The sequence below is a fragment of the Strix uralensis genome, chromosome 1 (assembly GCF_047716275.1).
Source record: "Strix uralensis isolate ZFMK-TIS-50842 chromosome 1, bStrUra1, whole genome shotgun sequence".
NCBI classification, from domain to species: Eukaryota; Metazoa; Chordata; class Aves; order Strigiformes; family Strigidae; genus Strix; species Strix uralensis.
Genome location: NC_133972.1, coordinates 153,038,181 through 153,053,558, shown reverse-complemented (window position 1 = coordinate 153,053,558; position 15,378 = coordinate 153,038,181). Strand labels below are relative to the sequence as shown.

Below are 15,378 nucleotides of genomic sequence, written 5' to 3'. Positions count from 1 at the left end.
ACAATTATGCTTTACAAAACAATTGAAAAAAGTTTCAGAGATACTGATAGGCATTTCTTCTGACTTCCATATGCGCACACAGTTTATAGAAGCCTAGTTGCTATAAATATGATCACAACTTTCTATAGACGTAGTATTGTTATCTCCTATCAGCATGGTTTTTCAAGCCTGATATGTAAGGAGATACTTATCTGATCAATTGAATCACATAGTTTCTTCAGAACCTGTCTAAGAACCCTTTATATTTCAACCAGTTTCTATGTGGTCCCAGTGCCTTGTCACCTGAGTATCCCCTGACAGTTCCAGAAAACTGTACTTGCAGGACCTCTACAGCACATTAGTGTTTCGATCCCAGCCCTTATATCAATGCTTGCACCAATACATGATTCCTTGTGCAGCCACTTACCATCTGAAAACAGGAACTTGATGAGATAAACCAGGGAAATTTATAAATTCATTAAATACATTAACTGCAAGTTTTAAACATCTGGCATTCGTGTATAACACTAGTGCCCAATATTTTCTTTAAGATGTGCCCATGGATGCTTAAGACATGCAAAACACTTCTTCATGATGTGACCTCACCCACCCAGCATGCCATCACCTTGTATCACCAGAGACTCAGAACCATACACATCCTTCATCCAGGGCTGACATGTGGCCACAGGTTTGCTTACCGTGTGACCCGCATGCTCACATGACCCAACTATTTAAATAATGCGTGTGCCTGTCCTGTTAGGTGCAGCCACATGTGGCCACCAGACCAGCCCCCTCAGGAGTGCTCTCAAATAGGGCAGCAGGTGTGTGATAACAAATGCACAAAACAACCCATATTCAACTGATACACGAGGGGCCTTTTCGGAAGGTGGCAGCAGGAGGTGCACTGGCTGCTCTCATCAGGGCCAGGCACAGGCCAGCGGCTGCTGGCCAGAGCCATGCAGGCTCCCCTGGTTTCTGCGGCACCTCTAACAGCACTGAAATACAGCTCTTTATTCAAGAGTTTTTCAGAACACCCTGTTCACAGTCAACGGGTCAAAAAACCTTGAGTGCTTTTGAAAGAGTTACATTTCACATTTGTCCCTGACTTGAGCATTTAATCAGTAGTTGGGCAACTGACTGGATATAACAGAGAAAAACTTCAGATTAAGAGTCCCAAATAAGTAAGACAGCACAGTATTTAAATCAAATCTAGGCAACCCACACAATACAGATTCTCTCTAGTCCTGAGACATACTTGAACAGCATACAAAGAGCTGACATCCTTCATTTAATATCTCTTACAGAACTAGTCATGTAGTGCATTGTATTCGACTTGATATCCAAATACATCAATACAGTTACATACCTGTGTACTATCACATGAGTAAAATTTAGATTTCTAGGTCAGAAAGTGGCTATGTTTTTTTCTTTCCCAACCAGACACTTCCCAGATCTGTATAAAGATGATTGCATCTTTTGCCTCACATTCATTTGAACTCAGAGAAAATAGAAACGTATATGAAACTGCCATTTCCATGACCTGCGAGTTGGTAAAACATGAGACTGCTGCAAAGACTTGCCTAATGATGGAGTCATCAGTGTTTGCATAATACTCAGAGCTTTCACTATATGTGTTCTTTCCTCTCTTCTTCATTCTCTTGTCTCATATCTCATTAAGACACACACTCAAGCTTCCTGATCTCTTTCTGTGTTCCTCCTTCTTCTGGACTGTTACCCCTCTTGCTTACCCTTCTTTTCCCCTCTGTTTTACTTCTACTCTTTCCAGGTACTTTAAATCCCCTTCCCACAAAAGTTTACTTACAAAATTTACCACAATTTCTGACACTGCAAATCATCATTTTGCTCCATTTACTTGTACATTATAACTTGGTTTCACGATATAAACTGCAAACTTCCCAGAGAACTTAAAAATCTCTTATCAATGTTTGAATGGTAGTTAGCATAATGGAGACCTTCAGATGGGACCACACACAGCTAAACACTATAAACTTATGTTGAACCATATGAGAACATTACAACAGTTTTGCTTAAATACTGAACATACAATATATCTTAGTTATATACCTTGAAATATATATATATGTGCATAACTGTATAAATCTCTTAAACACTTTCTTATATATATGTCATTTAAATACAAGTAATCTTTTTTCATGTAAAATACACTTGTCCTATATAGCTTCCTTAATTGACAATGAGAGCTTTTCAGAGTGCATTATATGGATTTTCCCTGAAATAGGAGGAATAGAAAAAAATGCGTAAGATTTTAAATTCTTCAGGCATCAAAGCAAAAAATGTCTCAATTTTTCCTAGGTAGAATATTTCAGTATCAAATTTTAACTGAGATAAACAGAAATGAGGAAAATTTATACTGATGGTCAATACGCTCGTAAGCTGAAAAGAAATTAATTAAAAAGTAATAAACCAGTTGTGCTAAATAAATATGACATAATTTTTTTCAGGAAAATTGTTTCATTTCAAAATAAGGATGTATGTTCAAATGTGGAAAAAAAAAAAAAAAAGCATATTGAAATACACAAACACTGTGACAAAAGCACAGGAATTTTGCAACATTTCAGTGACCCTTCACAAACTTGCAGTAAGGATTCCCCCCAGACAGAAGTACAGCAGCTCATGTTGGCTCCTGAGAAGCAAGGAATTAGTGCATTATGCAGGTTTCAGGAAGCAGAAAATAAAAGTCTCAGTCCAACCTGTAAAGGATCTTTGCTAAAAGAAAATAGTTTGGTAAATGTCCAGAGAAAAAAGATGTTTGACTGTTTTCTTCATTCCGTAGAATATTGTTGATTAGGCAACTTCAACAGAATATTCAAATGATTAAACCATAATACATACACATTATGTACATTCAAATGATAATCTGAGAGGAGAAAAAAAATCCAGTTCCTACCAGTTTGGCTGAGTTGTGATGTGCTACGGCTTTTTCGTGAGAGACCCACAATAGCGACCATCTTTGCACCGATGCTGGAGCGTCTCTTTTTGCCACCACCGCCAACAGTACCCACTGCCGTGTCCGACTGGCTGCCATCGTTCTTCTCCAGTGTGTACATGTCCCCACCAATGCTGGTGCTCTTAGTCATGTTCTTTCCTGAGGTGCCCATCTGTCTGCTTTGCATTTTGGATGTAAAGACACTGTCAGCCAGTGGATGGATAAACAGCGCAGACAAAGAAGAGTAAAAAGGGGAAGACAGAAAAGGACAGGTTTCAGATGGAAAGTTTTGGGAGACTGGAGGGTAAAAGCAGCTAATTCACACAGGTAGGGTTTGGTTTTTGAGAGGTAAAAAGGAGCAATGTTAATTCTAGGTTTCTGTTTGGTCTCCTGTAAACACACTTGACTCATCAAAATTTTGTTTTAAATAACAAGCTCTTATTTACTGATTGTCTTAAAACACATTACCAGCAAAAGCATATCAAAGAATTTATACATCCATATATATCATATATATAATTTTTGCTTGGGAAATTTACACTTCTTGCTTGGGAATTTTTGCTTGGTGCCCCTCGTCTCACATACATACACACAAATAATCTATATTCCTCCAGGACACAGATACTCGATTCATTACTGAGTGGAAAAGGCTATCAGTCTGAAGTCTAGCTTTGGTTTCTAAACATCCAGACACTTAAAGGATATTTTCAGTAAACTGGTTTAGCTTAGTTATCCTACAGTAATGAACAGCCGTAGGTTTTTGCTCCCCCTCTTCAGTAACAAATACATGTATTATATATGTATTTCATACAACACTTGGCCGGTATGTGACATAGATCATCATTACTGATAAAATGGAATTTAATTCTAAGATACCTTTTGTACCCATTTGTAGACTGTTTCTACATGCTCTACGTGGCTGCATCTAAATTATCTGCTGCAGCATTTCACAACATGCCCCAGGGAGACCTGGGTCTCCCAGTGGACCAGGCTAAGGGACCGACCTTTCCTTTGCACAGAAATTACAATCTACAGTGATGACAGCAGTACCTCTGCAATTTTGCCCTGACATCTAACTGGTAAGTGTCTGGACAAAATCCACACCTGGAAACTTTCGAGCACATATGGGCCCGAGGATAAACAGAGAATGTTTCTATTTCAGTGAAGTTCTTGCACAGAACTTAGACCTTTACTATTCTGTTCAGTATAGTGCATCTCCTTAAAAAGATTTTCAAAAGCATGCAACAGCTATTCCTAGAGTTTTACTGCTCAGCAAATGTCTCTAGAGTAAATATTAGTGGGTATAGCCACACTCCTTTCCCCTTACCTATAATGGCCTGAATCTATTTCAAAAAAGGAAGGGTTTATGGCTTCTTTATGTAGTTCTTACAACACATGTTCTGTCACTAAAAATTTAGCTAGGAAATTAATGCAGTGCCCTCAAAAGCAAAGGGATCACTGGGTCTCTTTCCACTGATTCAAGGGGAATTGGGATAAGGCATCAAATCTGGAACAACAATGCAACTATTTAAGATATCTGAGAGGTAACCATAAAGTGGTGTGCTCTTTAGTTGACAGCTGCATGTGCATGAAGTCACAAAATGCTTGGAGTTAAGCCACAACTCAGAGGAAAACATAAGAGCTAGTTTATAGAAGTGGACCTCTACCATCAAGTGAAAAAAATATTGATTGTGCTTCTCAAGGAATTTATAAGGGAAAATATGAATGAGTGTTTGAATCAACAGATGAAGAGGCACAAAACAAAGCTGAGAGCGAGCCATAATGGCTTTGCCTGGGCAGACAGTAACAAAAGACTGGAACAGAGTGGTAACCTGAAAACTTTTTTCTTATCCCTTTTTAACTCTTTGTTGTTATATGTTAGTACACGCTGACTCACATTGGTACAGTTATCACTAAGGAAGGAGTGGGATAGGATGCAGCTGAAGAGGAAGGCAGGGAAGATAAAAAAAGGAGGATCTGTATTTGTGGGTCTTTTTAGCACCATGATAACTTGTCAGATGATAATGCCACATGCTGTAGTTTCTTTCAAATTAACAACTTTAGAGATTGATTCACAGAAACAAGATACCACAGAAAATAGTTCTGTTTCAACACTACCTTGCATTATAAGAAATACTAGAGATCTAGGAAGAACAGTGTTGGGAAGAGCTAGTATCTTCAACTTTACCTTATGCAAAATGCTTCTAAGAATCAGAAAATTAGAGCCACTTATCCAGTAATGCTATTTTTAACCCAAGTTCTCTAAGGAAATATGATTAATGAGACTGTGTTTTCTGTCAGGACTCTAAAAGACAATATTTTAAAAAATCAGTTCAAATTTGAAAGGAGTAGAAAACTAGAGCTATGTAGTTTCTAAAACTGTTTTGAAAACAGATCCCTGGAGAGAGATCTTATGACTGTTCCTTTGGGGAAAGGTTGTAGTACAAGTCATTACTGAATCTCTGTTATTTCATGTAGGAGCTCATTTGCACACACAGGCTAATAGGGGAAGTAACATTTTTACTGCTTGCAGAACAACCTGTTCCAATGATCCATTTTTCAAGAATGATATTCAGAAAATCAGTGGGTTCCTGTCATATAGAGAATAGTAATTATGACATTGCTTTATAAGTTATATTAACATTTAAGAAAGGTCTTATGTCATAGCAGTGAAAACAGAAATATTCTGTTTTCTCATAAAAAGTTACACCGAGGAGAAAGTTCCCATTTCCCAAGTCTAATGTGCCTTTGAGGTGCTTCGTGTGTCATTTCCTAAGATGTATAATTCTATTTAAGTACAATGGATTACAATAGTTACCCCTGTTAAAGAAATCAATGTGCTTAAAAAGGTTGGCGTGCAAACAAAATTGCTATAATTTCACTATGAAGTTAACTATGAAAATACTATGCATTACAAAAATTTGCTCCTTGGCTGCTGTCTAAAGGCTTCTGTATCACAAAATCAAGTTTTGCTGTGTACACCTGCAAACAATAAGGTAGATTTAATTCAGCCACATTCTTTTGACCAACTGAGAAATGTAGGAAAGAGAATTCAAGTAAGGAAGAAGGGATTTAGATTTAGATTTATGTAGATATATCAAATACTAATACAAATAGCTAATATTGAAAGTTCATTCACAAAACTCTACTTATTTTTCCAGAAGAGTTCTAAAACTATTTGCTTTAATTAAATGTTTACGGTTTTTTCCATCCTCTCTAAAGCAGCAGAGAAGACATCTTTGTTATGTTCCCAACTAGCAAACAGCTCCTGGAGAAAGCCATCACATAGAGGTGGCTTTGTTTTTTGTCAATTCCTCTCTTAAAAAAAAAGCTTTTAGAAATCAGCACTAGAAGAGTTCTGAGTGGCTTATAGTACCTCATAGTAAATCTGCAGTGGTCAGGAGCACCTCCTTCATCAGCACTCTGAACGCTTTCTGGTCATCCAACCCTCACTCACTAATTATTCTTGGTAGATGCTTGGTATCCTCACCAGTGAAGGTATCCTTCTACCCAGACTGCCTTTTGACAGTGCCAGAAATGGATTATTCTCAGAAAAATCAGGTATTGTATGCCAGGTTTGCTTCCTTTCTGAGGTAACAGAAAGATGGACTTCAGAGTGAAGCAGAAATTACAGGAAGTTTTCTTTGCATGTACATATACACAGACATTATCACACACACACATCCAGTTAAATATGTACAACAATATTTTAAAACTAACATTAAATAAAAGTAATTTATGAGATGATATGAGTCAATGAATAGATATGCACTAAAAACATGGTTCTCAAGGTGTCTTATAAGATATTAAAAATATCTTAAAAATATCCTCTGCAAATAGAATATGCATCCAGATAGGGAAAAAAAAATTAACTATGCTCGTCCCAATCATATGTGCATAATGGCATAATAATCACCCTTATTACAACCAAAACAAGAACAAAATGATCACACAACCCCAGCTGTGTGGCAGCCCACAGTCTACAGCAATAGCAGAGTGAAGGTTGAAGCCAGGCCACTGACTCTGGCTTATGCGGACCAACCAGTCAACAAGAGCAGGGTGATGGGCACAGTTCACATGGGAATGCTGCTTCCTGCATTACCCCTAAATCCAGGAAACCACCTGAGGATACCCGAGAACTGCAGACAGGTCTCCCTGTCTGTGTAAGTATCTAGTCAGATGTTTCAATTTCCCATTGAACAGAAGAAAGGAAAGCTTTCTCTACTCAGTCTTCCACTTCAATCACTTTCTTTTCTAGTTTTTCTCAGTTGTGAGAAGTAACTTTGCACACTCTTCCTAAAATACAGCATTCCTCTGTAATCTCTTCACAAACAAGCAGAGGGAGTACTCAAATGCAAGTCAAATGACTAATAACACCTAAGTGTAAAACAAACCCTGAAATCTGATCATCAATTAAAACAGTCTACTTAAAGCAAACTCAAGAGAGGTGTTAAATATTTTTGTATTTTCCCAAGTGATAATTATTCCAGTCAGGGTCAAGTAGGGCATGTCAGCTTCCTATGTATTTTACAGTACATTTTCTGAACTATAATTGTTTGTGCCACCTACACTATGGATAAATTTTAGAGGAATACATTCTCAAAGCTGAAGCAGAAAGTTCTTCACAACAAACAAGGGAAAAATAAGACTATAGAAAAGAAATTAGAGTAAGACATCTATAAATATTTGTAATTTAAAGCCAATGGTGGGTACGACAACCCTAAGCACCAGATACTATGTTTAAAAATATACCATGCTAGCCAGCTGAGGGGAGTCAGACTGACAGATACCTATGACAGGAAATTTAATATGGTCTTTATTGTCATTGAAGACTCCTGTGCCACACCTATAGTAGTTAATAAAATGACTCAGGCCTGTTCTCTGACCTTGACAGCCTGCATACACACAGCTAACTTACACCCTTCCCAAAACAGGGTTTTCTCCAGCATGCTGCCTATAGGAATCAGACCCTGACCCATGCTATCTCCTGAATTGTGCCAGGGCTGAATCAGGGGCACCTTATCAGTGTCCGGCACAAAGCTATGCCAAGGAGAACATAAACTGTTTAAACAATATGGATGATCAAGACTATGTCCTGGCCCTGTCTAGCTTACTGTTATAGACATAGCCTTAAATTCCTTGATGGTACTACAAATCTCAGATTGTTTTCAAATCCTGATATTCAACAGGCCAATTCTAGCCCATAAGCTGTTTATGAATCCTTTTAAAGAAAAACAGTAATCAAGTACAAAACTGCTATTCATGCATAGCCTTCTGGAAAATGCAGTGTTGTTTCTGGATTTCTTAAAGGCATTAATCTTGAAGATCTCTTTACAGAGACCCACTTGTTTTCAAACAGGAACAGCAATTGTTCTCTGGAATCAAATTTGCTATCAAGGTTTTCCACACTCCTACTATACCAGATAATCAGAAACTATCTTGTTTTTCTCTCCAGTTTGTCAATACCTGTGCTGAATTACAGAAAGATTAGAAAAAAATGGCAGAGAAACTCTCCCAAAATACAATGCCTAGGACAGACTATTTGGAAAATAATCCCTTCTGGAGTTGATGGGGAGGAGTATACCATAAAGTGCCTAAGGAAATCCTCTTAGAAGAGAGGCAGAGAAGTAGGTCTCATAGGAAGATCTTTGCTTTAGTCTTGGTATCTCCTGCTTTAGACAGACCATTTCCTTGATATCTGGCTGAGAAGAAAAGCAACTGTTTGTGAGGTTTGAGTTAAGGAGAGGGAAGATTTCATAGTGCAAAAGGATCCTGCCTCAAAGGCTGAGAAACTGATCTGAAGCCATTTTATATACAACAGTATAGCTGGTAACTCTTTGCACCAGGTAAAATGGACTGCACTGTGGACAAATGCTCCAGATCCTAGATAAACAGGTTCCAGATAAAAACTTGGTTTAATCAACATTTTGGGATGTTAAGAAGTAAAAAACAAGTCAGAAACTTCATCCAACCTCTCCCAATTTCTGACATTAGTGCTTTAGAAGTGTTTAATTTTGTTTCTTACAAGAAAATAATAATTTTAGAACTAATTGATTGTTGACTGCTGTTATATTTTCCATGAAGCAGTTAGACACACTGAATCCTCATCATTTCATATGTACCAAATGGAAAGTCTCGTCCTGTTGCTATAGTTAAAAACCTGCAGTTTCTGACTGCAGCTTTTGAATCAGTTGCAGAGTTGGAAAACATCTCACGAGTTGGTCAGATTCTTGCCTACAGAAACAGAAACTTTTTATAGCAACTGGCTGGTTAGTACAATAAGTGCCAAATTTCCTCAGGAACCTTTTGTTTAGGCCAGAAAAACAAAATAAAATGAAACACAAACTAAAAAAACCCACTGACACCTGGGAGTCCTTATGTTTTATCATGCCTTTTGAGATTTACAGTATGTGGCAAACTATCCAGAATGGGGATGGAGGAACTAAAGACTCTCCTGAAAGACTGAAGACTCTCCTAGTGACTCTCCTGAAAGCTGTTACGGCTATAAAAAGCAATTATAAAGTCCCACAGGTTAAAGAACTTCATTAAGATTTTTGCAGGCATCCTATATTGTTGCACAGGGCAGTACTGCCCATTCTTTCTGTACATTAAGCAATCCAAAGGGCAGCAACGAGAAAGGCTAAACTGGGAAAATACACTCACTTAGTCTTTCTTCATAGACAAGAAATAGAAATTACAAATTGGCCCAAATCCAAATCTTAGGATACCACTGTCATTCAAAAAAATACAGATCATATCCTTTCAGACATCCTCTCCCATCACCTCATTTTTCTCTCCTTATCAAAATGATAATTAGACTCTTGTAAATTGAACACCTTTCTTTCCCTGTATCTCATTTGTTAAATAATATCACAATCCATCTGCCAGCTCAAAATAAGTCCCAGTGTCAGGAACCCCAGCCCTGTTGCTTAGCTAGTGACTTGCTGGACTAAAACTGACAGACTAAATTTAGACTGATCAGTAAGACTGATAGACTAAAATTATTAGGACAATCTTGATTTTTTTTTTTACTTACCAACAAATATACTTTGCTAAAACCAGTATTATGAAGCACAGGCATTTTTCCAATCTACAATATTTTTAATATTTTTAAATGTGAAGGAGAATATATCAATACTATACATTGTACTGTATATTGCTAGTCAGATTTTTGAGGATTCTGTTTGTATTTTCACAGTTGTCTTTACAGCAGAATTGGAAATGAAAACATATAATCTTGTTGCTCTGTCAAAAGTGCATGTATTGGAGAATCAGATTTACACTTAGGTCATTTGGAGGATCTTGCAGGTTTCTGTTTTTCCCAATGCACAGTCAATATTACTACTTCCCTGTCATTTAGCTTAGTTCTCTGGTAATGGTCCCTAAAGAAAATAAAGCACCTGCAGTAGTAAATATACACTTTGCCAACTGTGGAGTACAGCTGTGTGGTGTGATGTCCTAGGGATAGGATTTTAACGATTTTTCAGTTGTTGTAATAGATATTTTCTAATACATGTCTCTTGTGAGACTGGAAGACCCACTGAAGACTTTGTTTACAGCTTTTTACAAGCAGGAGAGGAATTTTAATAACATTCTTAATACATTTATCAAGTCAATTGGAGAGGGTCTCATTTCATTAATTTAACAAAAACAGCATTATGGAGACAGCTATGATGTAGGAAATAGCACTTCCATGGGAACAATGCTTCTGGCCAATGCATGCACTCATCTGCCAATTCACATCAAAGAGAGACACTGCAGGTTCAAAATTATAATGACTTAGTTTCTTGAGATTCACTTAGTCAAAAGTTATCCTATTAACTTGTTTGTGATATAAATCTCTAATAGCTACTGGACTAACTTAATTATTAGGTTTAGTTTATTGAAATTAGAACAAGCAAGTTGGTGGGAAACAATAAAGCAGTGATTATAATGTATTTTGTTATGTATATTCTTATTCAAAGAAAACTTGTGTGCACACCTCAAAATAAAACTAACACTATATGAAGTATCTGTTTCAAAGGTCTCTTTCATTACAAATCAGAAATACTTCACCTGTTACAGTACATAGGTTGCCTTTAACTGGATCTTCCCCATCTGCTAGATATCAAGCTCTGCACACTGTTTTATTATTATAAATTAATAGATGTATAGCTTTTTCCATATCATGTCTAGCATGCTTTTTTTAAATAGGAACAAATTTCAAAATTACCAAATACTGTCACAACAAATGAGTGATGAGAAAAAACTGTAGCAGATAACTGTTTCCAAACACTAGCAGCTGAATTCTTCACAGAGCTTCAAAGATTTTTGATAAAAGTTCTCACCATCTCTGAGAGAACAATTGGCCATTTTTTATATAAAAATATAATTTATAAGATATTTTTATTTATAACAACTTTTTAATTTAAATTAATGAATGTTATAATTAAAATATTATATTTATATTCATCTACTGTTGATAAACTTCCAATTTCTCCTTTACAAAGTTACAGAAAAGCTTTATTACCCTGATAACAGTACTGAATCATTGCAGAAATCTCTTCCTCTGATACAGTGAACTGAACCAGCCATTTACTGTGTGTGAATGCAAAATGAGGCTAGTGAGAAAACTAGCTGCAGTTCAAAAGTCTTGCATTAGTCAGCTGCCATATTCATTTGTAAATACAAGCAGTCCATATGAGCTCTGAAGGCTTGGCAGTAAAGTAAGTACATTCCAAATAAAGACAGAGTCAGTTTTGAATAACATCCAGAATCTCTGAGTTTGGAAAGCATCTTCTTTAACCCAGCCTGGCAAAGAAGCAGTTGCATTTGTAAAAGCAGGTTAACAACAAGCTTGCCAAATTAAAACTGACAGTGTGCAACATGATTTAATTGAGTGTCTCTTACAGAAATGCACCTTGTATGTACTTAATCTGAAAGTTAAATGTTATGTGCTTATTCAAACATACTGATGAATTATAGTCTTCCAACACAGATGGAAGAGAGGGGTCATTACATTTTCTATATTAACACACTTACTGATTTGTTCCTTGTAGGCCTGAAAAGAGCTCTATGAAATGAAAAGCAAGCAGAGAATTGATAAATCAGACTTCAAATCCGCTATGTCCAAGACCTAAAACTACCAGAGAAATAATGTAAAATCAAGTCAGGACAATGAGAAAAATTTCAGACTTGAAGGCAGAAATGCTAGAAAATATATAGAGGTAAGAGACATCTTACCTCTATTGCCTCAGGGTAAAGATGATTTATCATCTTTACGTACTGAAGTGAAACTAGCTATAAGGAAGATTTTCTTACTTAGAAAACACATTGTCAGCTCGAAAACTTTGGAAGATAGACATGCAGGAACTGGATAGGATGTGCTACTGAGATTACATTAAGGGGAAAATCACGTAATACACAGGGAATATCCAGATGTTCTGAAAGGACTTTATTTAAATAAATTGATGTAGTCAATATGGATTTCACTATAGCTGCATCTATACTTCATTCATGAGAGACTGGATTGCTTTGATTAGTACTGTACAATGTGGATATGCTCATGCTTGTTGTACTGCTTGTGTGTGTGTGTGTGGCAGCAGGCGTCTAAAGAATAAAGCAACTCTGATGTTTCCTTCATTCCTTGGAAATTCAGGTTGCTTGAGGATTCTGAAAAATCAGGGTCAGAATAAGCACTACTAACAGCTCACAAACCCTTAGCGCCTCTCTTGAATTGATCTTCTGGGACTGAGAGCTAAATGGACATGAGCAAGAGATCTGAAGCCATAATTACTTCAACAAAAGAGGCATTATCTGGGGCATCATGATCTTGCCTGTCTGACTTCTGTCACTTTGACAAAATGACTTTGAGTCACTTTGGGCCTCTGGGGAAAATTAGAAAAGCATCCAGAAAACTTAAGACCATCATAAAAAGAATATGTTGTGAGGAAACGTGGCTTATATCTTTTTGAACACAGGTCTGCAAACTTTGTTTTTCTGACCTAGGGAGGACAGGTCTATGGCCAAAACTCCCTGCTGAGGCAGTGTGGCATTTTGCACACCATGCATGTTTGAAGCAAAGACTCCTCTTCTTTACCTTTGGCCTCCATAGGAATCGTGCTCATATTATGGCTAAGAGCTGGGAAGTGCTGGGTATTGTGGTATTTGTAGGGAAATATATAAGCTTATTTCTTACTAGGGGCCACCTGATTACACATCTCCCAGCTTGTTTAGGTAGCACATTATGGACTTCATAGACTAAGATGAATATGAATACCATGCAGGTACAGTGACAGTACTGAACCAAACTGTTCAGATGCTTGGTCAAATAACATTAAAATCAGATAGATGGTCAATGGCAAACCACTGGACCATCATCTTACCATAGGTATTAAGTACACAATGGTAAGACCAACACTTGCCCCCTGACTGTTAGTTAAAATATCATACTTGCCAGATGGATCTGGTAATGTGTTTCAAAGGCCCTGGCACAAAACCAGTAACTGTTTTAGAAATACTTTTATGAAGTAACAGGAAGGAGTTTGTGTTTGATTCTTAAATGGCTAAGTGATAAACTTATTAATTATTTTTAATTAAGTACATTTAGAGGAATCAGAAAAGGAACTACATGAATTTTAGAGAATCTTTTCACTTTTCTAACAAAAACTACTCAGGTAAACATAGTGGAAACATACAGCACTAAGACAGAACCACAGAATCATAATATCAAAGAAATAAAAGCCTGATGAGCTTCAACATTCAATTCCTGGTTTTGATAAGTTTCTACCCCACCCTTAGTTGTTGCTATTGCTATTCTTGTCCACAGACCTATTGTGCTCAATTTTGTACAAATAAAGATAAAAAAGTCTATTGAAGAACTCATGATTCATTCTAGTTTTAAATAGCTTCAGAAAATGAGCCTTTTTAAATACACATAAAAGCGCAAAAACTAATTTCAACATTTATATTTGCTTCAAATTCTCATTTTAATTTTTCCCTTCATCCCTACTTTCCTGCATGTCTACATGGCTTTCCATCTTCACCTCTTGGAGGGTTTTTTTAAACTACTGATGCACTGTTTTTAAATAATCTTTAGTAACAGGAGTACACCAGTGCTTTCTGGATCACAGGTTGGAGCTGACTCAACAGAGGTTAAAGTGCAGACAGCATGTCATGGAGAGTGAAGCAGTCTCAATGATATTATGTTGCTGTCAAAGAAAAATTGTCTGAGTACCCTGCTGGGCGCCATATATCAAAGCTCCAGACCGTTTCAAATGAGGTATTTTCACTGTTCACCTGTTAATAATGTGTACTTCCAAATTCATTACTTTATTATCTCCCAGTGGATCAGAATAAGTTTACTAGTTGTAAAGGAGTCTATACATCTTTTGTACTTACTCCAAAGCAACAGGAAAAAGTGGGTCTCCAAGGGCTTGATAGATGGTGACAAATAACTTAGAAACAGGTGACTTTGCGACATTTCTTAAATTATTTGTATGCTACTCTCAGTACAGATTTCACAACAAATACATTATTTCATATAATTCCTTTCTGAACCATTGATATTTTGTATCCTTTCTCACAGTATTTTTCCAGAGTCACAGATAATTTTCTTCCACGTCATCTACAAAAGTGTAAAAAACCAAGTGGCCAAATTATTGACTGTGTGTGTTGCTGCAAACTCCGTAGCTATATGAATTTACAGGTTTTGAAGATTGCCTTGCTGTGGAATACTAAAGTTAAAAAGCTTACATCAAAAAGTAGTGACTTTGAATCTATTTTTCAAATGGGACAAGAATTTGCCATGAACTGCTAACAGACTCTATACAGCCCAATAATACAAATTAAATCTCACTGAAAAAAAGTTTATTTTAGATTCGATTTCAGACCCACAGACTGGCAATACATGAGCACCTCTCTGCCTATCTAGTCAGAAGTATGCAGAAGAGTTATGTTAGGGGGACACAAAATAAAGTTGCTGCATTTTGTTCAAGGACTCAGTCCATCATATCTGCCCCAGCTGCCTGAATAACAAAATGTTTTGCAGCTGAAAAGAGCTGGCAAACATTGTACTGCAATCTGCCGTTCTCATCCCAGGAATAGCAAGGTCACTTTGTTGTGATGTTAAAAAATTTGTTACACCAACATCTTGGGTTGAGAGCTTCAGGAAACTGCATACTGACATGTTTTCCCTGAAAAATTACATAAACATTGACATAGCTGTACCCAAGTTCTCTCTCCGCCCATGGCAGAAATTAAGCTGGGCGAACCTTATCTAGAGAGAGAGAGAGCGAGAGCGAGAGCGAGAGCGAGAGAGAGCGCTATTGGGAGCATAGACTGCCTGCACTTCAATTTTGCTAAAGGACTGATCATGCAGTGGCGAAAGAGTCTCAGGCTACAGCTTTCCCTTACAAACATATGGCCTGTTTGTCTAGAAGGGTTAGGCACAA

The 15,378-nt window shown here is 37.0% G+C and overlaps 1 protein-coding gene across 29 annotated transcripts in view; it reads right to left on the bottom strand.

The window, feature by feature from the left end:
• Window positions 1-15,378, bottom strand: part of RIMS2 (regulating synaptic membrane exocytosis 2) — a 500,034-nt gene that overhangs the window by 57,356 nt on the left and 427,300 nt on the right. For 28 of the 29 annotated variants that reach the window (XM_074886104.1, XM_074886112.1, XM_074886130.1 and 25 more), the window contains one exon: window positions 2,909-3,150. In XM_074886104.1, the coding sequence (XP_074742205.1) occupies window positions 2,909-3,150 (242 nt within the window). The remainder of the gene's footprint in view (window positions 1-2,908; window positions 3,151-15,378) is intronic. The other variant, XM_074886094.1, reaches the window with a different exon arrangement.